The sequence below is a fragment of the Bolinopsis microptera genome, chromosome 1, assembly GCF_026151205.1.
Source record: "Bolinopsis microptera isolate Bmic1 chromosome 1, MBARI_Bmic_1.0, whole genome shotgun sequence".
Taxonomy (NCBI): Eukaryota; Metazoa; Ctenophora; class Tentaculata; order Lobata; family Bolinopsidae; genus Bolinopsis; species Bolinopsis microptera.
Window position 1 is genome coordinate 21,504,159 of NC_087072.1, and position 27,285 is coordinate 21,531,443.

The 27,285-nt window shown below is 39.2% G+C and overlaps 2 protein-coding genes across 9 annotated transcripts in view; both read left to right on the forward strand.

Annotated features, from left to right (window-relative positions):
• The window catches only part of LOC134824413 (TAR DNA-binding protein 43-like), an 83,270-nt gene extending 74,320 nt beyond the window's left edge, over positions 1-8,950 (forward strand). For all 4 annotated transcript variants that reach the window (XM_063836326.1, XM_063836333.1, XM_063836341.1 and 1 more), the window contains 7 exons: positions 5,336-5,379; positions 5,670-5,801; positions 6,201-6,382; positions 7,184-7,316; positions 7,563-7,736; positions 7,898-7,989; positions 8,327-8,950. In XM_063836326.1, coding sequence (XP_063692396.1) covers positions 5,336-5,379; positions 5,670-5,801; positions 6,201-6,382; positions 7,184-7,316; positions 7,563-7,736; positions 7,898-7,989; positions 8,327-8,468 — 899 coding nt within the window. In that variant the 3' untranslated portion in view covers positions 8,469-8,950. The remainder of the gene's footprint in view (positions 1-5,335; positions 5,380-5,669; positions 5,802-6,200; positions 6,383-7,183; positions 7,317-7,562; positions 7,737-7,897; positions 7,990-8,326) is intronic.
• A 17,528-nt stretch (positions 8,951-26,478) lies between these two features.
• Positions 26,479-27,285, forward strand: part of LOC134824516 (thioredoxin domain-containing protein 3 homolog) — a 54,158-nt gene continuing 53,351 nt past the window's right edge. For 4 of the 5 annotated variants that reach the window (XM_063836437.1, XM_063836444.1, XM_063836426.1 and 1 more), the window contains exon 1: positions 26,479-26,503. The gene's annotated coding sequence lies outside the window, so the exon portion shown is untranslated. The remainder of the gene's footprint in view (positions 26,504-27,285) is intronic. The other variant, XM_063836450.1, reaches the window with a different exon arrangement.

Below are 27,285 nucleotides of genomic sequence, written 5' to 3' on the forward strand. Positions count from 1 at the left end.
GTCAGGTTTCTATTTACTATTACAAGAGGGTACGCATACTGTGACTACTGAAGCCATATTATTTTGTATGAAAGGCCGGGGCTCAGTTCAATCGCAATAATCATTCCCTATAAGGTTTAAAATACTTACTTTTTAAATAATAAAACCCTCATTTGATAGGCCCACATCTATCAAGAAAGCACCTTACTCACTTATGTACTTACATAAAAATAGTGTCAGCTATAAACGCTTATAACTCCATGTATCTCAAATCTACCCTGATGTTTAGATATAATATAGCTGATAATCAGTAACTGAAAGTAAACTCCTCTCATTGCATACAACACAATGACTCTTTACACACACTAAGGTTTTTTTTTTACATATTTGATAGATTTACAGATCTGGCTTGACAAAAATTTTCAGAAAAAATCATGTTCGCGGGAAGCAAAAATCCGATGAGTTTTTTAGGGGGGAGGGGTAGGGGGTTGAGGGGGGTTGGGAAGGGTTGTCACATGACGAGAAATTTTTTTCAAAAATTAAACAATCTTTATTTGTTGATATTATTCACCCCTGTTGCCTAGAGTGGTGGGTCTGCACTTGAGAAGAGTGGGTCTGGCCGCTAGAATGGTGGGTTTGCAATTTAGAAGTGGGTCTGGCAACCAGAATGGTGGGTTTGCAATCTAAAAGTGGGTCTGGCAACCAGAATGATGGGTCTGTACCCTTAAAGAGTGGTCTGACAACCAGAGTGGTGGGTGTGCACTTGAGAATAGTGGGTCTGGCAGCTAGAATGGTGGGTATGCAATCTAGAAGTGGGTCTGTTAACCAGAATTGTGGGTCTACACCCTTGAAGAGTGGGTCTGACAACCAGAATGGTGGGTCTGCACTTGAGAAGAGTGGTTCTTGCGGCTGGAATGGTGGGTCTGCAATCTAGAAGTTGGTCTAGCAACCAGAATTGTGGATCTGCATTCGAGAATAATGAGTCTTCACTCTAGAAGAGTGGGTCCGGCAACCAGAGTGGTGGGTCTGCACTTGAGAAGCGTGGGTCTGGCCGCTAAATGGTGAGTCTGCACCCTTTAAGAGTGGGTCTGACAACCAGAGTGGTGGGTCTGGACTTGAGAAGAGTGGGTCTGGCAGCTGGAATGGTGGGTCTGCAATCTAGAAGTTGGTCTGGCAACCAGAATGGTGGGTTTTCGTACACCCTTGAAGAGTGGGTCTGACAACCCGAGTGGTGGGTCTGGACTTGAGAAGAGTGGGTCTGGCAGCTAGAATGGTGGGTCTGCAATCTAGAAGTGGGTCCGGCAACCAGAATGGTGGGTGTACGTACACCCTTGAAGAGTGGGTCTGACAACCAGAGTGGTGGGTCTGCACCCTTAAAGAGTGGGTCTGACAACCAGGGTGGTGGGTCTACACTTGAGAAGAGTTGGTCTGGCAGCTAGAATGGTGGGTCTGCGATCTAAAAGTGGGTCTTGCAACCAGAATGATGGGTTTGCATTCTTGAAGATTGGGTCTGACAACCAGAGTGGTGGGTCTGCACTTGAGAAGAGTGGGTCTGGCAGCTGGAATGGTAGGTCTGCAATCTAGAAGTTGGTCTGGCAACCAGAATGGTGGGTGTACGTACACCCTTGAAGAGTGGGTCTGACAACCCGAGTGGTGGGTCTGGACTTGAGAAGAGTGGGTCTGGCAGCTGGAATGGTGGGTCTGCAATCTAGAAGTTGGTCTGGCAACCAGAATGGTGGGTGTACGTACACCCTTGAAGAGTGAGTCTGACACCCCGAGTGGTGGGTCTACACTTGAGAAGAGTTGGTCTGGCGGCTAGAATGGTAGGTCTGCAATCTAGAAGTGGGTCTTGCAGCCAGAATGGTGGATCTGCACTTGAGAAGAGTGGGTCTGTCAGCTGGAATGGTGGGTCTGCAATCTATAAGTGAGTCTGGCAGCTAGAATAGTGGGTCTGAAATCTAAAAGTGGGTCTTGCAACATGAATGTGGGTCTGCACCCTTGAAGAGTGGGTCTGGCAATCAGAATGGTACGTCTACACTCTAGAAGAGTGGGTCTGGCAACCAGAATGGTGGATTTTCGCCCTAGAAGGGTGAGTCTGGAAACCAGAAAGGTGGGTCTACAATCTGGAATAGTGGGTCTGGCAACCAGAATTGCGGGTCTGCATTCTAGAATAGTGGATCTTCACTCTAGAAGAGTGGGCCTGGCAACCAGAATGGTAAGTCTACACTCTGTCAACCAGATTTGGGGGTCTATAAACTAGAATATAGGAGATATGGCTACCAGAATTGTGGGTTTGGACAACCCGAATGGTGGGTCTTCACTCTAGAATAATAGGTCTGGTGGGTCTACACTTTAGAAGAGTGGGTCTGGCAACTAGAATGGTGTGTCTGCAATCTATAAGAGTGGGTCTGGCAACCAGAATAGTGGGTCTGCAATCAAGGGAATCAAGATGAGTGAGTCTGGCAATCAGAATGATGGGTCTGCACCTTAGGGTAGTGGGTCTGGAAACAAGAATGGTGGGTCAGAATTCTTGAATAGTGGGTCTTCACTCTAGCTAAGAGTGGGTCTGGCAACAAGAATGGTGGGTAAGAATTCTAGAATAGTGGGTCTTCACTCTAGAAGAGTGGGTCTGGCAACCAGAATGGTAAGTCTACACTCTGTCAAGTGTCAACCAGAATTGGGGGTCTAAACTAGAATATAGGATATATGGCAACCAGAATTGTGCGTCTGGAGTCTAGAGTCTAGAATAGTGGGTCCGGCAACCCGAAAGGTGGGTCTTCACTCAAGAATAGTGGGTCTGGCAATCGGAATGGTGCGTCTACACTCTAGAAGAGTGGGGCTGGCAACCAGAATGGTAGGTCTTCGCCTTAGAAGAGTGGGTCTGGCAACCAGAATGGTGGGTCTGCATTTTAGAATAGTGGGTCTTGACTCTATACCTACTAGAATTAGAAGAGTGGGTCTCCTCTCTAGAAGAGTGAATCTGGCAACCAGAAAGGTAATTCTTCACTCTGTCAACCAGAATTGGAGGTCTATGAACTAGAATATAGGAGATATGACAACCAGAATTGTGGGTCTGGACTCTAGAATAGTGGGTCTGGCAACCAAAATGTTGAGTCTGCACTCTAATAGAGTGGGTCTGGCAACTAGAATGCAGACACGTAGCCAAGGGGAAGACCCCCGTAAAAAAAATTGAACCCCCAAAAAAATAAGCCCCCTAGTCCCCATGGTCGCCTGGTAAGTGGGCTGTGTTTATGACTGTTTGATTAAACGACACGACAGGCAATCGACTTTAGCATTTCGTAAATTATTCCCAAATCCCACTATACAATATGTACTTATTCCATTCAATGTGACAAGTACTGAGTTCCCCCCTAGCCCCCAACTTTGTATTATTGTGATGTCTGAAATTACAAATTTCTAATGCCAAATGTCGTCTGAAACACCCTATTTCTCAAAAATTTTCCGGGGGCTGCACCCCCAACTTTGTATTATCGCCGTCCTACAAATTTCTTTAATGCCTAATGTCGTCTAAAACAAATAATTTCTAAAAATTTTCTTGGGGGCTGCGCCCCCCCCCCCCAGCCCCCCAACTTTATATTATTGTGATGTCTGATTATTACTGCGCCCCCCCAGCCCACTAACCTTGTATTATTGTAATGTCTGATTATTGCTGTCCCACAAATGTCGTCTGGAACACCCTATTTCTCAAAAAGTTTCCGAAGGCCAGGGCTGCGCCCCCCAACTCTGTATTATTGTGATGGCTGATTATAATTACTGTCCTACAAATTTCTTTAATGCCAAATGTCGTCTAAAACACATAATTTCCCAAAAATTTTCTGATTGGCTGCGCCCCCCCCCCCCTCCCTAGCCAACCAACTTTATATTATTGTGATGTTTGATTATTACTGCCCTACTAATTTCTTTAATGCCTAATGTCGTCTGAATCACCCTATTTCTCAAAAATTTTCCGGGGGGTGCGCCCCCCTAGCCTCCCAACTTTGTATTATTGTGATGTCTGATTATTACTGTCCTACAAATTTCTTTAATGCCAAATGTCGTCTAAAACACATTATTTCTCAAAAATTTTCTGGGGGGCTGCGCCCCCCCCGGCCCCCCAACTTTATATTATTGTGATGTCTGATTATTACTGTCCCCAAATTTCTTTAATGCCAAATGCCGTTTTAATCACCCTATTTCTCAAAAATTTTCCTGGGGGTTCGCTTTCCTAGCCCACCAACTGTATATTATTCTGATGTATGATTATTGCTGTCCTACAAATTTCTTTAATGCCAAATGTTGTCTGAATCACCCTATTTCTCAAAAATTTTCCGGGGGTTGCGCCCCCCAGCCCACCAACCTTGTATTATTGTAATGTCTGATTATTGCTGTCCTACAAATGTCGTCTGGAACACCCTATTTCTCAAAAATTTTCCGAAGGCCAGGGCTGCGCCCCCCTAGCCCCCCAACTTTGTATTATTGTGATGTCTGATTATTACTGTCCTACAAATTTCTTTAATGCCAAATGTCGTCTAAAACACATAATTTCTCAAAAATTTTCTGGGGGGCTGCGCCTTCCCCCCTCCCTAGCCAACCAAAGGAGCTTCGCCCCGGCTACGTGTCGTGTCGGGCTACGTGCCCAGAATCGAAAAAACTTAATCTTTAAATGAATAACGGAACCTTCATTATGAAGTTACGAGATGATAATATAATTGGGAGGCAAAGTGGGTATCGGGCTTGGGGCTCATAATGCGCAAAATTTGGCCGCTGTCGAGTGGGTCTGCCTAAAATTCACAGATCTAGCTATGGGTCTGAGACATTTGTAAAAAAAAAACCTTAACACACACTTAGCTCTCATTGTGTATTCTATTGTACAGTTGATATTTAGTGTAACGGAAACCTTTGTTACTTCCACCACGATTACTGATCAGTAAATACAGTAAAACTTCACGTTACGCTAGCTGGCAACGTGTCAAGTTGGGGCAGGCTGATAACGTAGCAGACTTACTAATTCTGGTTATGAAAATTAACTTTATAATACACACTTGTAGATGAGTAGTGCGGTTAATATACATTCAACATAACATTGACACTGAACAATGCCCTGTGTTCTACATGTACAATGTGTAAACATTTATTAAAGAGTACTCCCAGAACACTCGTAAGATTGGCTTCACCGTGGTTTGGTCTTGACAATTTGTTTGAGCACAATCTCCCGTTGTTTTGATCATTTTAAAGCAACAACCACGAATTCGGTTTTATTGCCATGTAAATTGTGGAAATTGCTGGCACATAGCTGTGAAATTTAGGAAAATAGTTACTTTTTTCCTGATTATCGTGAACATTATCCCGTTTTCAGAGAAAAGAACAAGAGAAGAAGAGGGAGGGAAGATTGAGAGTGAGGTATGTCGTTGAGTTTTATTCAAATTTTCTGTTTTTGTTGTTGAGTTTTATTCTAATTTTCTGTTTTTGTTGATGTTTTTGTCTGTAACCGCTACCAGAAAGAAATGATATTTGTTTGGTGCCAAATTTTAAAATACTGGTCACTAATACACAATGAGTTTTGTGCAGTGTCATATTTAAAACTAACGGACTAGTTAATGTGAAAAGTGTATATAATGTCAGATTGAGTGGTTTGATAAAGTTGTATGTAAAAATGTTGGATGAAGGAATGTTACAAACATTCCTCTCAGAATAAGAAAGTGAGTAGCGGCGTTACATCAGAGAAACTGGGAGACCTCATAATCTTGGGGCTAAGCTACAAGGCTACTGAGGCTGATGTCAAAGAGTACTTTGAAGGTTACGGAGAAATAAAATCTTGCGAGGTAAGTTAAAATAAAATCTTGCGAAGTAAGTTATCTGTGACAGGAGCTGAGTCATGTCAGAACTTCTTTTTAACTTTACCCAAACAATTTATTATATGGGTGATTGCGAATCATTTTTCTCCGAAAAGAAGGCACTGATTAAGATGGAATTATAAGAGAGTTTTGCAATAAAACTGAGAAAATCCAATGATGACAGTGATAGAGACTGCATGTCGAGACCATCATGTTAGTGATGTCAGATTAAAGATTGTGAACGGGGCGAGTATAATATGATACGGGGACAAGTGCATGTGGATATGTGTACAGCCTACATTTCTTAAATGCCTCTGTTTGCCCCCATGTTCTCACCGCATGCTCTCTACACACACCGTCCAATTAAAAACGAATATCTCATTTTAGATAAAGAAAGACTACAGTGGAAACTCGCGAGGGTTCGGTTTTATAAGTTTTGTGAGCGATGAGTCAGCCAAGCGGGTAATGAACGAAACGTACCACAATATAACTGGCAGGAAGTGTGAGGTGCGAATCCCGAAGAGGACTGAGCCCGAGAGAAAACTCTTTGTGGGCAGGCTACCCAGAGGGTGAGTGAGACAGCCACAGTTTCTATAACACGTGTATATTGTGCGGAGTGTAGCCATGCAGCGGTTCCGGCTTTGTGTGTTATCATTAGTCGCATCGGTTAAAAGTTCACCCCAAGTTTTATGCAGGTGCCGGAGATTTTCTCCGCGGACGAAGATCCCGATAAAATTTAGATTTTTGATATTCAAGAGTGAGATTAAATTAACCTGATAAAAATATTGGATTTATTATTAATGCATGGCTACCTCCGCTATGAACCATATTTTAAAGCTGTGGATATTGTCGGTGCTTGTTGTGTATTCATTATGATAAATGTGTAAGTTCTGTGGCGGATATAAATGGACTGCGTGGTTAGCCTTATCTCAGTGGCACAGAGGAGTGTTAACAGGTGAATAAGTATCTGTTATTGACTGACTGTGTGAAGGATAGGGAAGTTGGTGTTAAGTAAAGATATTAAAGCCTTCTCCGGCGGAAGAAGCCTCTCAAATTAGCGTCAAAAGTGCAATTTAACACCTTGTTTTTATCGGTAGAGTAGAAATTGTCAGCAAGTGTGCCAAAAATTTTGCTATTTTGTTTTGAAAAGTTTCAATGTCAGCGCTCTGTTTGCCACTTGAAGATAATGCGCGCGTTTCTGGAAATTAAGAGACTCCGTGTATTGTAGGGAGTGGTTTGAAGGATTTTGTTTGAAGCTGACGGATAGTTAAGGCCAAGCTAAATGGTAAGTTACTTGTTTAATACACGGTAATAAAGAGTGTTTGTTCAAATTGACCTGGTAGCAGGACTCAACTAATACACTATCCCAGAACTAACGAAGAAGATCTGAAAGAATATTTCTCCACGTTTGGACCGTTAGCAGATGTCTACATTCCTCGCCCACACAGAGGGTTCGCTTTCATTACTTTTGAGAAAGGGGACGATGCTGAGGTCGTACTCAAGGTTAGATACAACTCAACAAAGACTGGCCCCTAAAATTGCCCTGATCCAGCCAAGTTGTGTCAATGGGCAGTGTTCTTGTGATTTGACTGCCCCAAGTATTATTATGAACAAATATAATATGTCACAGCTCTCAAAATCGAGAACAATTCTTTCTCTCGTTGAATTCTCATAACAATTAAACCACCCAAAGTTACTTCACTCAACCAAATCTTAAGAACATCGTCTTTTACTAAACTTTGTTTTCAGCAAAAACACTTCATGAAGGATTCACCTCTGAACGTAACGATCCCGGACCCACCAGCCAAGAAACAGAAGTTTGGAGAACACGAAAATTTTGCTAGTGCAGAGAGAGGTGGTCCAGCCGGTGCTAAACCATTCGGGGGTTACAGACAAGACAGCAGCTCTTACTATCCCCCCTATGTTAGTATCATCTCATGACCTGTAGCTTAAAGTCATATTTTAAAATATTTATTAAAGAAGGAGTGACCAAATGTGAGGTACAAAATTGTGACCCCACATATTCTTAATACTAAATAGAGTTTTACAAAAGTACAGTTTCTTGACACTCCATATAAACGCAGGGACAGCAGCAAGGGTTCGGGTACGGGAGTCAGCAGGGCTACAACAGCCACTCATCCGGTTACCAGTACAACAATCCTCCCCCCGGACAGAGGTTAGTTTCTTAATATTCACAGTAAGAAGCACTTTAGCAGCTTGTGTTTTATTTTATTACCCTTGCTAAACAGGCGATATCGCCCAAAATTCTTTGATCTGGGGCGCAGACTAGTAAACAGGGACAATTCTGTCCCAGATCGAAGATATTGGAGTCCCAAATTTCATTGTCTACCTTGATAGTTGATCACAGCCTAAGGGTCACTATGGTTCACTCCACTTCAGCATTCTATTAGCCCATCGCATCGGTATAAAATGTTTCAATTTTATCCTCATTGTTGATGGTTTCAAATTATACATGCATAGCTTTGTCTTAAAGCTAATACACTGTATTTCAGCCTCCCTATGCAAGTTGAGGATTCTTCCAGAAGTGGACTGGACATCAACGAGAGCGAACTCGAGTTCCTTGACGCTATCGTCAAGAAAGTAAAGAGTAGTCGCAAAGCAAACCTAGGACACACTACCCCTCAGTGGAACTAATCAGATATCAGCACATTCAGTTACCAGCAGCCGTAACGGACTGTCAAAAATTCCAGAATATTCCATATTATTTATTCCATGCTGAAATGGTGTGATTTTTAATCTCCTTTGAATATGTGTGTATAACGGTAGGTGGTACGGCAGGGGTTGCATGAGCTTGGCTGTGCCAACTGTTTCCAGTGTAAGCATGTTCTTATTACAAATATACAATTTTCAGATAGTCAAATTTAATGCGCTTTTGTTATTATAATTGCTGAATGACCTGCACTGAATATTTTTTCATTGTGATCAGAAGAAAATGAATTTTGTAATATCGAAAGGTCGGATTAATTCATGATACAGTCGTTGAATCGGGTACTAATATTTAATATGATAGTACGTGTTCGCAATTAATATCAAATATTATCTTGCTTTAAATGAAGTTCGATCGAACGTTGAACCTTCCTTTAACATTCAATGTTAGTTTGATATTTACTGTTCAAGCGATCTCTTCATTCGTCCTCTGTGAAATGGTGAAATCTTCTATCCAATAATTAACAATCATGAAATCGAATAAATATGTACAATGTAATTAGCACCCTGGCAATTAATAACTGTAAATTAGCTGAGAACCAGAACCTAAGGCTACTCTTTTTCAAAATATACCAAAATATTGACCATTGTTAATGGTCTGGCCCGGCGCGCGCTACTAGCTTCGTAGCACTTGCCATTTGTATCACGTGGTGACCCACACTGCACTCTGTATCGTCTTCGAGTTCGACGATACAGGGGGAGCCGCGCACTTCGTGCGCGGCGGGTCATACAACGTATGACAACTTGCCATCGGGCCAAGAAAGCGGCGCGCGCTACTTCGAAGAAATTTAGACGAGTAACATCCGTCAAACCAAAATACACTATCAGGCTATATAAGCCTCATTATAATAAGGGGCCATTACTAATAGAGTAATAGGACGTCCGCCAAAACCGCATATTTTTAGACCCCCCCTCCCACTGCGGCCTGCACTGTCCGGGTGTGTCCGAATTTTCAAAACCACTACACCCCTCCCCCGGCCCCCCGGACTTACAGCTACTTTTATGTTTTAAGAGTACAAATAAAACCAAATCAAATTCATTGTTAATAAAATGTGTAGTTGCTTAAATTAAAATAGACAATAATACATTTAGTGTCGGACAAGTTTAGCACAGGTACATTTAAGTACATTTTTGGTTTTTGTAGCGCGAAGCGTTACTAGGCCGCGCCGCGCATTCTATTCAATAATGCTTCTCGCAACCGCAACTGACAACCGATCTAACTTTGTTAAATCGACGAAATGCGCTACTGGGCCTCGCCGAGCTACAAAGAATTGACATCTTCAATTAAGTACATTTACACTTTACGTACTCGTTCAAAATACTTGTCATAGTCATACGTTGTGTGACCCGCCATTGGTTGACGATGTCACCCAACGATCTTCGATGCGAAGCAAGAATGCTAGTTCGCGCGGCACGTCGAAGCGGCGAAGACTTCCAAGACCCGCCAGTACTAGTACTAATAGTATAATGGGAGTTTTTCGAGCTGTATTTACCCCAAAAATTGCGGCACATTTAGCTTTAGCACAGTTGACTAATTAAAATAAATCTGCTACAAGTACAATTTTAGCAGGGGTACAAGTTCGAATCCCAGTCGGAGTCGTTCTCCAATTATGTGATTACATTATTATTTGTATCACGTGGTGACCCCCACTGTCGCTTCACTATAGTGAAGTATCGTCTTCGACGATACAGGGGGAGCCGCGCACTTCGTGCGCGGCGGGTCATACAACGTATGACAAATTATTATGGTACACATTTTAACCTAGTTTAACCCATCAATCAATTCAACTCTATATAATTATAGGTAATATAACTATACAGATGTATCAATTTAACATGACGTTCGTCACATGCAATTACAAAGGCCGTTTAAAGTATATTATAGTATACATATGTTCACGTTAAACAACAATACTGTTGATATGGTAACGTAATGAGAAAGTACTTTTCAGGACGGTTACTCAATACTAATATTACCAAGATTGTACCATCATTGTATAGTAAAGTTACGGTAACAGCTGTGTTTGTACTTGACAGATATTTACTTAATTTAAGAACCAAATAAAACTAACGTGAATTGATAAAAATGTGGTTTTCTTAAAAGAAATAGGTGTCAACAGAATGCAGAAGCTAATAAATATAAAATGTACTCGGTCACGTAACACTGACTCACGACTGTTTGATATGAAATTTAATTTATAGAGAGTACTATCAGGACATCTGTAAAGTGTACTGATAAAGGGATGAAGCTGAGGACAACAGCTGCAACTTACAGCATTATTCAACGTTCAGGTGTGTGTTTTGACCATTGTTAATGATCTGGCCCGGCGCGCGCTACTTCGTAGCACTTGCCATCGGGCCATTAACATTTCGAGAAGAAAGCGGCGCGCGCTACTTCGAAGAAATTTAGACGAGTAACATCCGTCAAGTGTGTGTTGCGTAAATTTAATTGTCTCTGAAGTGAACAGGACAACAGCTGGAACTTTGCTACACTATTTGCTTGGTGTCTGTTAGCAGTCATCGATTGATGTTCTGAATACTGAATGAAAACTGAATGAATATTGAATGAATACTGAATGAATGCTGAATGAATGCTGAATGAATGCTGAATGAATACTGAATAATGAAGAATAAATACTGAATAATACTGAATAATATTAAGTGACCTAGCCTCAACCGTGCCTTATGTAACCCTTGTGCCTTAACCGTGCCTTAACCGTGCCTTAACCGTGCCTTAACTGTGCTTTAACCGTGCCTTAACCGTGCGTTAACCGTGCGTAGCTACATTACCAACTTCCCAACTAAACTATACCTTACTCGGGAATATTATAACCGGGATAAAGTGGTGGGTTTTGGAAGATTCCGCCATATTTTTCCCGGTCAAAAATTTTACCAGTCATAAAAAAACCCGCCGACTCAGATTATGGGGTTCCAAGGGGGTGGTGATCATCATATTTTACCTGAAGTCTCATATGTGCTAGAGAAGACTTTTGAAGCAGTGGATGGAGGGCTGTAACTTTATTGTCGGTTGCTACCATAATTTCGTTATAAAAATCACAATTTGGTTATAGAAATCAGATTTCAGGGTGGTGGACCGTGATTCTCACTTCTCTTTCCCATGAATCAGTGAATCGTAGAGAAGAAAACAATTTATATGTTATAGAAGAAAACGAAAATAATAATAATATATAATATATATTATTTGACCAAAACCCATAATCATGGGTAGAGTGTACCGCTGCCAGTGTCTCTCTTTTCCAAACAAAAGGAAATGATATTAATTTGAATAACCGTCCGAAAATGCAAATTGATACCGAGAATGAAATCGGTCGCTCGCTTTTTCCATTCGATCACGGCTTACGAATTATAATATAAAGCTTATTGATTGGAAAAAGCGAGCGACCGATTTCATTCTCGGTATCAATTTGCATTTTCGGACGGTTATTCAAATTAATATCATTTCCTTTTGTTTGGAAAAGAGAGACACTGGCAGCGGTACACTCTACCCATGATTATGGGTTTTGGTCAAATATCATCTCTTTTTGATTATAATGTCAGGATAATTTACAAAGCCGAAATGTAAACTCATAACTTCATTAATATTTATATTAATAATTAGGAGGTAATTTCATCGATTTCGAAATTTTACCTGACTGAATATGGCACTTTTTACTCATTCAAGTTGGCATTAAATTCATATATAATGCCATTTAAATATCGTGGGAAAGCAGAATTTATTCGAAATCACGAATGAGCAAAATTCTCACCTTTCGCACGTGCAAACTTTGAGCGGACGTTGCGTGCGGATACAATATTGAATCACCGTAAATTTTTGCATAGCAGTATTCTATATATAGTTTAATAAGCACGCAAAGTTTCAGAAGATTTCATATAGAACTTGGATCACAACGGGACTCCAAAGTTGATAAAAATGGTGAAAACAGCAATTTTCAGTAATTTTAGCAATTTTCTATCAAATTGGGCGTGTCCCGACGTGTGCAACTTTTTGAATTTCCACTTTAAAACTAGCCTATAACACAATTTAGACCTTTAGGAAGCAAAATTGAGCTCCACAACCCAAGGGATGGCCCAACACCAGAGAATACTAATTCACAACTTTTGTGTTTTTATAAAATTATTCTTCAAAAAAGCACTTACTTCAATAGCGAATATCTTTATGAAGGAGCAAAGTAAGAAACTTTTCCGGTAGATTTTCAAAATGCTTGAACAATTATCTAAGGTGAAAATGTCCTCAGATTTTGAATAAAATTACTCCTTAATGGTTTAAAATCGATTTGAAAAGTTGTTACTTTGTCAAAAATCAAGTTTTAAAAACACTTAATTTGATGACGTCATCAAGTGATGATGATGAAGATAAATTATTTTTTGATATAATGCAAACTAAAGTATAAACAATTATCTTCAAAACCTGTGGTTCGAATTGACTGTATCTTTTATACTTTTGAATCTACGGACACTTAAATGTAGGCTACAATTGACTGCAAATTGACTGCAAAAGCGTCTATACTATACTTCACGACAATCTGTTGTAAAACAGGGGTTCCAGAAAACCCACTTCCCGATACTCCTGAAACATGAAATTTTTTTTACAGTCGATTTGGACAAGGTCTAGACGCCCTGCAAAGTTTCAGATCTCTTACTCAATTTTAACATGGTTTTTAAGGCACCTGAATATGGCGATTTTGGGTTTTTTACCTAATTTCGTATAACATGCTGGCGCGTATTTTGCGCAAATTTCTTAAAAACCTCCACATAACCATTTCTTATTCCTGTCATCTTTAACATTGAATTAGAATGTTTTGAACTTAAATATAGGTACCTGCTGAACTACTTTCGATGAGTCTTAATGCCTGGAAAACAATAAAGGGGATATACTAGTATAGGGGGTAAATAGTATTGTGAATATAAGGGCGACGGTAATGCTTGCCAGCATTGTGATTTGACCAAAACCCATAATCATGGGTAGAGTGTACCGCTGCCAGTGTCTCTCTTTTCCAAACAAAAGGAAATGATATTAATTTGAGGAACCGTCCGCTAATGCAAATTGATACCGAGAATGAAATCGGTCGCTCGCTTTTCCCATTCATTCACGGCTTACGAATTGTAATAAAGCTTATTAAATGGGAAAAGCGAGCGACCGATTTCATTCTCGGTATCAATTTGCATTAGCGGACGGTTCCTCAAATTAATATCATTTCCTTTTGTTTGGAAAAGAGAGACACTGGCAGCGGTACACTCTACCCATGATTATGGGTTTTGGTCAAATATCATCTCTTTTTGATTATAATGTCAGGATAATTTACACAATCGAAACTTCATTAACATTATAACAAGGAGGTAATTCCGACGATTTCGAAATTCTGCCTTTGAAAACGTTTCCTTGTGTTTAGTTAGGTATATCTGTCGATAACCGACTGAATATGGCACTTTTTACTCATTCAAGTTGGCATTAAATTCATATATAATGCCATTTAAATATCGTGGAAAGCAGAATATATTCGAAATCACGAATGAGCAAAATTCTCACCTTTCGCACGTGCAAACTTTGAGCGGACGTTGCGTGCGCATACAATATTGAATCACCGTAAATTTTTGCATAGTGGTATTTAATATATAGTTTAATAAGCATGCAAAGTTTCAGAAGATTTCAAAAAGAACTTGGATCACAACGGGACTCCAAAGTTGATAAAAATCGTGAAAATCAAAATTTTTAGTGATTTTAGCTATTTTAAATAAATTTGGGCGTGTCCCCACGTGTGCAACTTTTCGATTTTTAACTTTAAAACTAGCCTATAACACAATTTACACCTTTAAAAAGAAAAATTGAGCTCCACAACCCAAGGGATGACCCAACACCAGAGAATACTAATTCACAACTTTTGTGTTTTTATAAAATTATTCTTCAAAAAAGCACTAACTTCAATAGCAAATATCTTTATGAAGGAGCAAGGTAGGAAACTATTCCGGTAGATTTTCGGAATGCTTGAACAATTATCTAAGGTGAAAATGTCCTCAGATTTTGAATAAAATTACTCCTTAATAGCGTAAAATCGATTTGAAAAGTTGTTACTTTGTCAAAAATCAAGTTTTTAAAACACTTAATTTGATGACGTCATCAAGTGATGATGATGACGTTAAATTATTTTTCAATACAATGTAAACTAAAGCTTAAACGATTATCTTTAAAACCTGTGGTTCGAGATGACTGTATCGTTTATACTTTCGAATCTACGGACACTTAAATGTAGGCTACAATTGACTGCAAAAAGCGTCTATATTATATATCTTCACGACAATCTGTTGTAAAACAGGGGTTCCAGAAAACCCACTTCACGATACTCCTGAAACATGACATTTTTTTTACAGTCGATTTGGACAAGGTCTAGACGCCCTGCAAAGTTTCAGATCTCTAACTCAATTTTAACATGGTTTTTAAGGCACCTGAATATGGCGATTTTGGGTTTTTTACCTAATTTCGTATAACATGCTGGCGCGTATTTTGCGCAAATTTCTTAAAAACCTCCATATAACTATTTCTTATTCCTGTCATCTTTAACATTGAATTAGAATGTTTTGAACTTAAATGTACCTGCTGATCTACTTTCGATGAGTCTTAATGCCTGGAAATCAATAAAGGGGATATAATAGTACCTATAGGGGGTAAATAGTATTGTGAATATAAGGGCGACGGTAATGCTTGCCAGCATTGTGATAATAATGATGTCTCTAAAGATTGATCGCTTCTCGTGTGCAGTGTGTAGACTAAAGAAAGAGGGAGTTTTTCCCGTTAATGTAACTTGTGGCCACATCCCGCTAGAAGCGAGTAAACTGTGCTACTATTTCATGGTCCACGGTGGATTGATTACTGGAGCAGTTGAAGATGCAAAGCCAAGACGTTCCCCAATACCAAGCGGTGGGCAGGAAATTAAGCTCCGGCTGACCTTCAGAGCAGTAGCCCCATTAGTGTTCAAAATGAAAGTCTTGTTAAGACAACAATACAACTTCGAAGTTCGAATTTGACGGTCAGCAGCTCAGGGGGATATCAATAATGATAATGGCGGGGACATTAGCGAAAATGAGAATGAGAATACGCTTTAATGAAGATTTGACTTATTATTGCTTAGATTTATTTTCCTTTAAACAGACTTGTCTTTTTTTTTCTATTTCTGAGTAATATCAATAACTGTTAATTGAAATAACTTCTTTAACAAGTAACAAAAACAGAAATTTCGGTTGAAAATTTGTTGACCTCTGAAAAAAAACTTGAAAGGTCGGCCACCGGTAAATACATGACCGGGATAATTTGGCGGGTTTTGGGAAAGTCCGTCATATTTTCCCGGTCATTAATTTTCCCAGTCATAAATTAACCCGCTATAATATTCCCGAGTAAGGTATTTAATAACTCTATATAATCCAACTAAAATAAAAAACGTTAAAAAAACGTTAAAAAAAAGATGAAAAAAATTCGAATTTTTGATGGTTTTGATTGCCTTCTATAAGGGGAAAAGTGTAAGGGGAAAAGTGGCATTCCGTTGGATTTGAATGTTCACAAGGATTTCTCAACGGAATATGGTAGTTAAGACCCCTACGAACATAATTAGACTTGTTGCCAATTTTGTATCTCAACAGAAACACCACTTTTACCACTTTTTACCACCTTTGTACCACCTGTCTGGTTTGCCAAATATCTTTAGTTGTGAACGTCGTAAAAGGCTGCAAATTAACCTAGAATGTTTATCTTATCAAGGAGTAAAACTTTTGTGTGAAAAATTTTTACATTACCAATTAGTTAATCACCAAAAAAAGTGAAAATTTTTTATTGGCTCAAAATGATTGAAATCGTTTGAAACACGGAGAAATGTAGTTTTTAGAAAAACTTCAAAAATTTTTCACTTAAAAATTTTTTTCGAGACTTGGAAAAAAGTTTGAAAATTTAAAAATATTTTTTTCCGCCAAAAGTGATCGAATTGCATGAAACGTGGATAAAAATGCTTTGCAGAAAAACTTCGAAGATTTTGAGATAGGGGAATACTAAAATCATCAATATTTGAAGTTGGAGTTCAGTAAATCTCGACATATTTTAGTAATTAGGAATAGCTTAGCGGAAAGGGCTGAACCTGAAAAAGGTTAACCACACAATATTAGAGTTTCATAACTAATTACAATACAGCTTTATCAAATTCCACATAAAGAAACAGCACAAAAGGACCATTTAAGATCGAACCGATTTTACCTGCTGTACTATCATTTTATTGATTTCAATGATCAAAACCTCTGTACCGTCAATCTTGCCAATCTATACCGGGTATCTGAATGTACCGGACCTCTTATTTACCTCTATAATTAGACCCAGTTGTGCAAGAAATGCGATTTCTCACAGGGGTTTCTTTTAACTGTGCACTTTTTGTCACTCTCGCAACTCGCAAGAGGCCCGGTATTATAGGGGGGTATAGGAAGCGAGTGTAAATATACCTTCCATCATCCACTGTGTCCTGATAGATCCAGTGAAGAGCGAGTAGCGAAGAGTTTGATCACTAACCTAAAGCTCTAAAGAAGAAGAGGGCTAAAGAGACTCACTTTGATCAATCAATCTAAAAAGGGTGGGTCAGTCTCTCTGTTTTCATCAGATTCTGATGAAAGGCTGTTAAGCTCAGGACGGTGATCTTAATAGGTCGGATAGCTGTACCTGGTTGCTTCCAGCCCACCCTTGTCGCTTGAAAATAAGTTCTCACCCCACCTCTTCCAAAAATGCAGTTACCAGAGCAGGAAACTCTTCTTCCTACTCTTCTTTCAACCCAAACAAAATCAGGTTCCAGCTCCTCTCCTCCTCTGCAGCCACAATCTTATCTCCTTCTTCGGCGTTTTACTGTTGCATACTGTATCACTTGCACTGTTCTTTTGCACTTGCAGTACTCCTGCACTGTAGCTCTGTGTCCCTGACTACACCGTGGTTTACACTGCCCCTCAACTGCAATCTTAAGTAACTTTAGTTCCGGCACTCTTTGGCCATTAAAATAACCAACTCCAATGAAACCCCGTGTAGCTACGTTCTGCTACATCCATGCTAGCACCACCCAGCTACCACCAGTTTACTCTAAATCTAGCTATTTCTAGCAACTTTTCAATGCTATCTCCAGCTCTATCCCGACCCTGTCAATGACATATGGGGGTTATTCGAGGTATCTGGCATAGCAAACGAAGCGGCATGCGCATTCACAATACAAAAAAGCCACAGTGGATGATGGAAGGTATATTTACACTCGCTTCCTATACCCCCCTATAATACCGGGCCTCTTGCGAGTTGCGAGAGTGACAAAAAGTGCACAGTTAAAAGAAACCCCTGTGAGAAATCGCATTTCTTGCACAACTGGGTCTAATTATAGAGGTAAATAAGAGGTCCGGTACATTCAGATACCCGGTATAGATTGGCAAGATTGACGGTACAGAGGTTTTGATCATTGAAATCAATAAAATGATAGTACAGCAGGTAAAATCGGTTCGATCTTAAATGGTCCTTTTGTGCTGTTTCTTTATGTGGAATTTGATAAAGCTGTATTGTAATTAGTTATGAAACTCTAATATTGTGTGGTTAACCTTTTTCAGGTTCAGCCCTTTCCGCTAAGCTATTCCTAATTACTAAAATATGTCGAGATTTACTGAACTCCAACTTCAAATATTGATGATTTTAGTATTCCCCTATCTCAAAATCTTCGAAGTTTTTCTGCAAAGCATTTTTATCCACGTTTCATGCAATTCGATCACTTTTGGCGGAAAAAAATATTTTTAAATTTTCAAACTTTTTTCCAAGTCTCGAAAAAAATTTTTAAGTGAAAAATTTTTGAAGTTTTTCTAAAAACTACATTTCTCCGTGTTTCAAACGATTTCAATCATTTTGAGCCAATAAAAAATTTTCACTTTTTTTGGTGATTAACTAATTGGTAATGTAAAAATTTTTCACACAAAAGTTTTACTCCTTGATAAGATAAACATTCTAGGTTAATTTGCAGCCTTTTACGACGTTCACAACTAAAGATATTTGGCAAACCAGACAGGTGGTACAAAGGTGGTAAAAAGTGGTAAAAGTGGTGTTTCTGTTGAGATACAAAATTGGCAACAAGTCTAATTATGTTCGTAGGGGTCTTAACTACCATATTCCGTTGAGAAATCCTTGTGAACATTCAAATCCAACGGAACCCTTAAATCGACCACTTTTCCCCTTACTACTAGTTCTAGCGTTCATATTAATGTCCGTTCATGATTATGTCCGTTCAAGTAATGTCCGTCCAAATAAGGTCCGATAAGGTAACTCGATTCCGATCGAAGTTGTAAATTATTGCAAAACTATGCAGAGCCATTAGATAGACCAAATACCAATTAATTAGCGTCACAGTTGTCTATTTTTCCCGATTCAGGGCACAATTTAATTATTAATAGTACCTTGATTCGCATGTAAGCATATTTTATCACTTGCTCGTTTTTACTAGACAGCAGTCTGCACTCTGCAGTCTGCGCAAAACTTGACTCGGATCAGCCAAAACTGGGTCGTAATACTAAACGCGATAAATAATGCTAGAGGTCTGCTAGAGGTGGGAGGAGGGGCAGGTTGACTTTTCGGTTTTCTGAATTCTTTTTAAAAATGTTTTTTTGGTAACCACTTTTCTCCGCAATTTTGCATTCGAGGCTTCCCCTTTTAATGCAATCACAGAAGGCACCCAATTTGGGACAACTTTGATTTTGAATTATCGCGAAAAGTTTGATTTTGGGCTAAATAAAAGATCACAGCTTTTAAACTTTGCGAAGTAATGTCGTTGTCATGACTCCAGATTGTAATTCACGCGAGCGATCATGCAGTGAACTTGACGTCACGCGCGCTAGGACACGTGCTATCAAAAAACAACCACCTCTAGTAACACGGCCAGCCGGTAAGCATTCCTGGCAGGCCTCCCTTTTCCAAAACGATCTCAGAAGCGGTCGAGCTCTCGATACGATTACGGGAGGTACGTATTGAGAATGACTCGGACCGAAAATGTTTTCTGGAAACCACTTTTCTCCGTTTCAACAAAAATATTCAGCCGGATATCCGGTCGGTTCCTAATATGGTAATTGATAAAATACACAGTCTATGAACTACAAGTTCCCGCGGGTACATTTCGAAATCTAGCTGCATCAGTGAAATTGAATGTGGGAATGCACAGTGCACAGCTCTCCAAACGATAAATATAGTTTAAGATACGGGTGGCTAATAATTGGATGCTTGTGATAAAATATAACATATATTAACTGCGTACTGATTATAATTCGATACTGTAGACATGAGATTCCTGATTAATAGAGAACTAGCCGGGGAAAATATGTCGTGTCAACTACTATAACTCTATTATTATACGTATAAAATAAACAAATGCGAATAATATTAATAAACGGGGAAACATCACTGAAATCTTATTACCTATACCCTGAGCCCTTGAGAAAGAAAAGAATTTAGACCTGATGGCGATTTTTCTCACCAAGTTAACAGAGCCTGTCACCCCCACTTTGTTCGCATTATAATATTAGACGAGACTAAATACTGCCTCCAATATACAATTTATTTATACTTTTATAGATTGCAACGGCCCTTAAGCGCTTGGTACATCGACTTCAATTCTATATTAAGTCTATATAATTATCTGCACCCGGGAATTGAAAACTGCAAAATCTTGCAGCTTCGGGAAATTAAATTACCACAATGATATCAGAGTTAAGACTACGCAATATGTAAGTCAACGAAAATAAATCCCATGGAAAAAGCGCTCTTGATGAATCGCTAATGAGAGCGGGAACTGGAAAAAGGACAGTCAAGCAAAACCCTTGCAAATCTGATCGAAGATATTCCCTCTAAGAGTTACTCCCAAGCTCCCACACTGTAAAAGCCAAAAAAAAGAAAAGGGGGGACCCTCAACCCATGTAGGCGTAGTAGGAGGTTAAAGGAGGTTAACTTATTTTATTCCAGCTGTTGTGAGCCTAATGATCATTATGAAAGTCTGGAAATAGAAATAAAGTTTCTAGCTGACTCGTTGAAACTGAAAAGACGTTGAACATTGAAACTGGGATAAAAACATTACACGAACGCCCAAAATTAAAAAATGAACCAATTGATATGAGCAACGTTTAAAATTAAACAGCGTTTTAACGTTGTATTTAATTTTAGATTGTGAATGAAAATTTTTAAACGTTTCATAGGCCAACGTTGTCATACGTTGTATGACCCGCCGCGCACGAAGTGCGCGGCTCCCCCTGTATCGTCAGATCGAACGATAAAGTGAAACGACCGTGGGGGTCGCAACGTGATACAAGGCCAACGTTGGTTAATTTTAAAGGTTAATTTTTAAACGTTCAAGTTGAACTATTTCATGCGCACGAAAACCTATTTGATGAAGATGATATCAGATATGCGATATTAAACACTGATCATGTACAGTACACATCTTTTAACATTTTTACTGCTTAACGATTAACAGATTAATTGACGATGTCAATTCATCGCAGCTCGGCGAGGCACAGTAGCGCATTTCGCCGATTAGATCTAGCAAAAAGCTTACTGGGCCGCGCTCAGCCTGTCATTCCGCCAAATGTTAATGAACATAATAGCCTGGGGTCCTCAGGTAAGCAAAAAGCATACATGAGTGCGCGGCGCGGCACAGTAACTTGACCATTGTTAATGATCAGGCCCGGCGCGCGCTACTTCGTAGCACTTGCCATCGGCGCGCTACTTCGAAGAAATTTAGACGAGTTAGCGGCAGTGAGCAGCAGTGAGCAGCAGTGAGCAGCAGTTAGCAGCATAAGTTTCTTTGCACTTAGCCCCGCCTGTGGAGTAACAAGTAACATCCGTCAAACTCGTCGACGGTCCAATGTATGGAACAGATATTTTACGAGTATCACCCGTTAACATAAACGCACCTATTTGCTCGTATTAGAGGGTTCAATTACCAATTACGCCAGGCTATGTTTATGAACATAATAGCCTGGGGTCCCCAGGTAAATGTAGCTGTAGTAATGATTATACATATTTAAATCAAATAATGTTTCTCGCAACCGTTAGATCGGCGAGATACACCAATGGGTTGGTTGACGATGTCAACCCATCGAGATCGTTGCTATGCGAAGCAGAGCAACGATCGACGATTCGATGCGAAGCAAGAATGCTAGTTCACGCGGCGCGTCGAAACGGCGAAGTCCTCCAAACCAATGGGCCACTTCATTAGTGAAGGATTGACATCATGAATCGCAACAGTTTTAGTTGGAGGACTTCGCTGCTTCGACGCGCCGCACGAAAATATCATTTTTTGTTCTTGCTTCGCATCGAAGCAAGAATGAGATCGTTAATATATAACGAAATCGTTGCTTTGCAAAGAAGAGCAACGATTTGGAAGGGCTGAAATCGTTATATTAATCAACAGTTTTGAGTTTAGCCATAGAATTATTTTGATTTATTACTAATGGAATAATAATTACGCCTTGCTCTATCCAGAGCACTTGCGCTTGCAGTAGCACATGGTTAGGTGAAATTACGCACGTAGGCGGATTATGAATGTCAAGCGACTGGTAAAGTCAAATATTTTGTTCTATGAACATTTATTTTAGTATTTTGAAGTGTAATAATTGTTAAAATTTTTAATTTTATATTAAATTATTAATTTAATATAAGGTTAATATAAGTTTTTACGTTTTAGCATTAGCGGGTATAATTTGTTATGTGGGTATTTAAAATTAGTCTGTCGGAATTTAAAGTTTTTGATTTGCTACTTTTAGAACTTTGGGAATCCAATTGGTGTTTAAAATTTAACGTAGATAAATGTATGGTCGTGCAAATGGGCTTTGGTAATCATAAGAATCAGTAATTGTTCGGTGGTGTGCCTTTGAGGTCTGTCGACTTGACAGCGAGAAAGACCTTGGAGTGGTCTTTAACAGTGCTTTTAAGTTTGAGGATCACGTGAGAAAGTGCATTGCTAAAGCTAATGGAACCATTGCCTGGCTTACAAGAAATATATTTTTTTTATTGAAATCTTTCAATTATTATCATCAGAATTTATTACAATATCAATGTTGTATAGAATTTCTAAAAATGGACTAGAGAAACCAAAAAATGCCTTGACAAGTGTACAGCGATGATAACAATCAGGGGACACCAATACACCCAAATAACCAAACAAAAGGCCTCGAGAGACCTGATGAAAAGTCGAGCAATTACATTGGGCCCCAAGTGCAGAAGGAGAAAAATGGGCAAATAATATGAGCTGTGAACTTAGGAGGCATTTCTAGGTTTTTAAGAATAATTGCCACAACCCAAAAATTCTCAATTACAATTGGCTGATTTGTAATATTTCCAATGGAATGAAGTTTTAACGATAAAATTTAAATAATTGAATATAAAAGACTAAATCAAAATTGTATCCGAATAAAGCAAAAATGCGTGATGAGTACCTCAAAAAAAAATTAAAACAAAAATAATAGAGAAATACACTACCCGTAGTCTGGAGAAAAAGAATTGTCAGGATCTGAACTAGGGTCAATATCTACAGATGCAGTACAAACATGTTCCTTCCAGATGTGTTTAATAAGTTCTGTTTTAAACACACCTGGTCTGATAATCTCTCGAAGGGAAAGAGGAAGTCGGTTCCAAGTGAGATGAGCTCGATAAAAGTAAGATTTAGATATAGCTGAGCCAGGTGGAATTGAAGATATTACTGATAAGTGATCAAGATGTGAGCTTCTCAGTCGGCTTGACCCGGAGAAGAAAGTAAGGTACTGAGGCAGAGTGGTGCATGGGTGGTATTGATGCACTAGGGAATGAAAGAACTTGAGATCATGGTAATCAAACCTGTACTTTAGGGGCAGAATATTTAACTGTTTACAATGGGCATTATAGATTTCCTCTACACTATAGCTTACACCGTAATCATTACGAATCCATTTGAGGGCCCTTTTCTGCAATCCTTCAAGCCTATTGATAGTGCTACTGGACGCTGGTCGCCAAATGATGGGACAGTGTTCGAATATTGAGCGTACAAGAGTAAGATACAAGACTCTTCTCTTGTTCAGATCATTAATAAAATGACAATTTCTCTTAAGCATGCCAAATTTTTGGTTAGCTTTACCATATAGAGCATCGGCCTGGCTATTAAAATTTAGATTAGACGTCATGATTATGCCTAAATCTTTTTCAGAATCTGTATAATCAAGAAGAGTTTGGCCCATAGAGTAAGTGTAACGTGTAAATGGTAAAATGCCATCTAAGGGAGACCACCTCTTAAGTATAGCTAAGACCTTACATTTATCAGGATGAAACTTCATCTTATTAGTTCTTGCCCATGTCATGAGATAATTAATATCGCTTTGAAGTAAATGGTGGTCTTCCTCTTGGGATATCTCTCTCCACATTTTAGTATCATCAGCGTATAAAAGGATATTAGTGCCCTGAGAAAGTCCAGAATATATATCATTTATGAAAAGAACAAAAAGTGTTGGTCCGATTATTGACCCTTGAGGAACACCTGACAACACCGGTAGGGTTGCAGAGATAGCCCCATTAACAACTACACATTGCTGACGTCCGGAGAGGTAACTTTTCATAAATTGGAGAAGCATTCCATCGATGTTATAATAAAATTTTAGCTTGTATAGTATTAAGTCGTGGTTAACGGAATCGAATGCTTTGGCAAAATCGAAGTAAACAATATCAGATCTAATGTTCTTGTTAAGAGAGAGGGATAGGCTATCGCAGAATTCAACCATCTGAGTTGCACAAGATTTGTGAGGCAGGAAACCATGTTGACGAGGATCAATTTTATCATAACATCTACTCAAAAGTTCATCTCGAATAATTCTTTCCATGACTTTCATAACTAAGCTAGTCAAAGATATTGGCCTATAATTCTTAATGTCATTCTTGGAGCCTTTCTTGTGTACTGGAACAACAATTGCATATTTCCAATTTGAAGGTAGGAAGCCGGATACATAGCACTTTGTGAAAAGAATCTCCAGTGCTGGGGCTAACGTAAAGGCACATTTTTTAAGAACTTCACCATGGATTCTATCCCATAGCTTTTCTAGTATTCAAATTCTTGAGAATATCTACTATCCTAGACGAACTGAAAAGGGTAGATACATAATCAATATCATCCTGTGTGAGTGTGTTATCAACATGTACATCATAATCACTAGGCGATGAGAACTGTTGATGAAAAAAGGTATTAAATAGGTTTGCTTGGTCAGAATGATCACTTTTGTGTACATCTTCTAGGTGAATTTGTTCAGGTATGCGAGTATTCTTAGATGTTGCTTTTACATAGGACCAGAATTTCTTGTAATTAGATTCGAATCATCCTCGTCCTCAAAGCTAGATGCCATCTTGTTGGAGGCAATTTTCTTAAAATCGCTTCTGCTTTTAGAGAACTTAAAGTACTTCTCAGCCTTGCAGGAAGGGTCCGTGGTTTCTTTATAACTTTTGTGTAGCCTTTCTTTTTCTAGGCAGGCCTGATGAGACTCAGCGTCAAACCAAGGAGGTTGAGCCCTGCCTCCAATTTTAATCTTTGGAATATGTTCATTGGTTCTTTGCTCTAAAACTTCCTTAAACTTGTTCCATGATGTTTCCATATTACCAGTGAACTCTGCCTGCCAGTCAATATCTGCAAGGTCTGCATTAAGTGCATCCCAATTTGCTCTTTTAAAATTTAAAGATTCCCTCTTTTGCGATTTGATGCGCTTCACCTTTGATTTCAAAGTAAAGGAGACTGCAAAATGGTCAGACTTACATGGAATATTATGTTCTGAAATTTTTATATCGGAGATAAGATGGGGTTTATCGGTTAAGACTAGATCAAGAATGTTTCCTCCAGTATGTGTTGGACTGGTAATAAGTTGTTCTAAACCAAAGTTACTAAAAGTATCTAGAAAGAGCTGTTCAACCGGATTGCTGCTACAGTAATTCTGCCAATCAATACCAGGTAGATTAAGATCCCCTGCAATTACAATACCTCTAACACCTCTACGTTGCCTTGCCTTCCTAACATAATCTTGGAAGGCGTTATGATTGTTGGCCCCTAAAGTACCTACCCTATAGAAGCTGCAAAGAATTAGTTTACTACCGTCCCTAAATTTGAGTGTTATACCAAGAAGCTCTGCCGGGCACTTGTACTCTAACTTAGTAGATACAATATCAATGTCCCTACGTATAGCAACTAAAACGCCACCCCCATGCTTCCTAAATCTTCTTGGATTCTGTGGATCTGGTGGATGGGTTTGTAAGGAACGATCAAGTCTAAAAACTTTGTACGATTCAGGTATGACTTCAGAGTCAATGATAGACTTTTTAAGCCAAGATTCATTGATCAGGAGGATGTCCGGTTCATGGCAGTGAATATAGTGATGGAGTTCAAATATTTTAGTGTTGTCAAAAGAAGGATTGTCGGACTGTAGCTGTGAGAAGGGAATCAGGCCATGCGTATTAAAAGAAACAACCTTGAGGTATGTAGTAGGCCCAGGGTTAAGTAAGCTTGGGTTGACAATAATTAAAAGGACAGCGTTCAAGGTATGTATCCAAAGCATGCAGCTAACAGTAATAATATTGAGGTAGTGCATGATTAGCTGAATGTATCCGTAACTGTCTGGCTTGTTTTCAAGACCAGTGAAGTTCAGCTTGCCAAGTAAGCCAGGAGAAGCCCCTAATATTTTATAAAGCCACCAGTCTTTTTTGAAGAGACTTTATATCGAGGGAAACAAGTGTTATGCTGGGCTTGTTTTATAAGTCACTGGTAAAGCTTCATATAGAGTATTGTTCGCAGGCATGGGCTCCGATGGCAAGGCATGGTAACTGGTCGCTGATCCTTGAATTGGAAGGTGTTCAGAGATCATTCACCCATATGTTTTAATACTTTTAACACTACTATATAACAAATAATTTGAGGACCCCTAGTGGGAATTAACACCTCAATCAAATGTAGCAACCATTACAGGTTGTATGTCGATGTAAATGGTTGTTGCATGATAGTTTATTTAAAGACATCCTAAAGACTATCAGACATCGTTTTAAGAGCTGTTAACTCCCATCTATTACCTATCACCCATCTATCACCTAAAGAATATCAGACACCACTCATTCCCATCTTCTGAATTGCTGCAAAGGTACTGTAATCAACAACTAAATAACTATAAACAGTAGCATCGGTTTTAGACTCTATCCTGAATTCTTTGCATTATTGTGTTTATTTGAACTATGTCCGGTATCCCAATCAGAAATTACAGCCTTCGTGACAGACCTAACAGTGCAAAAGCAAAATGTTCTACCTGTGTATCACTAAGTCTTGAAAACGACAATTTGAGGAGACAAATTGCTCGTCTAACCAAACTTACCCAAGGCTCAGGCCATGACAAAATTGCGGTTCCATTCTCTTGCGGGGACAATGTTCTTATCTCTGAACATGAATCAGAAACTCAAAACTGTGAAGTTAGCAGTGTGACTGAACTTAATAGCAACCCATCTCTTGTGAATTCTTCTGATGTTAACAAACAATCTTCAACCAGTTGCAGTGTTAACGTTGTGGGTAAGTCCATCAATCCATATCATGATTTGAGTCGAGGTGTATTCAGGTTTGTTGATACTCTCAAGTTGGATATGGAAACACAATACACACAAACGTTTAACAATAGGGCTGTAGCATACTATGGGGATTTCCCATATGCCTAC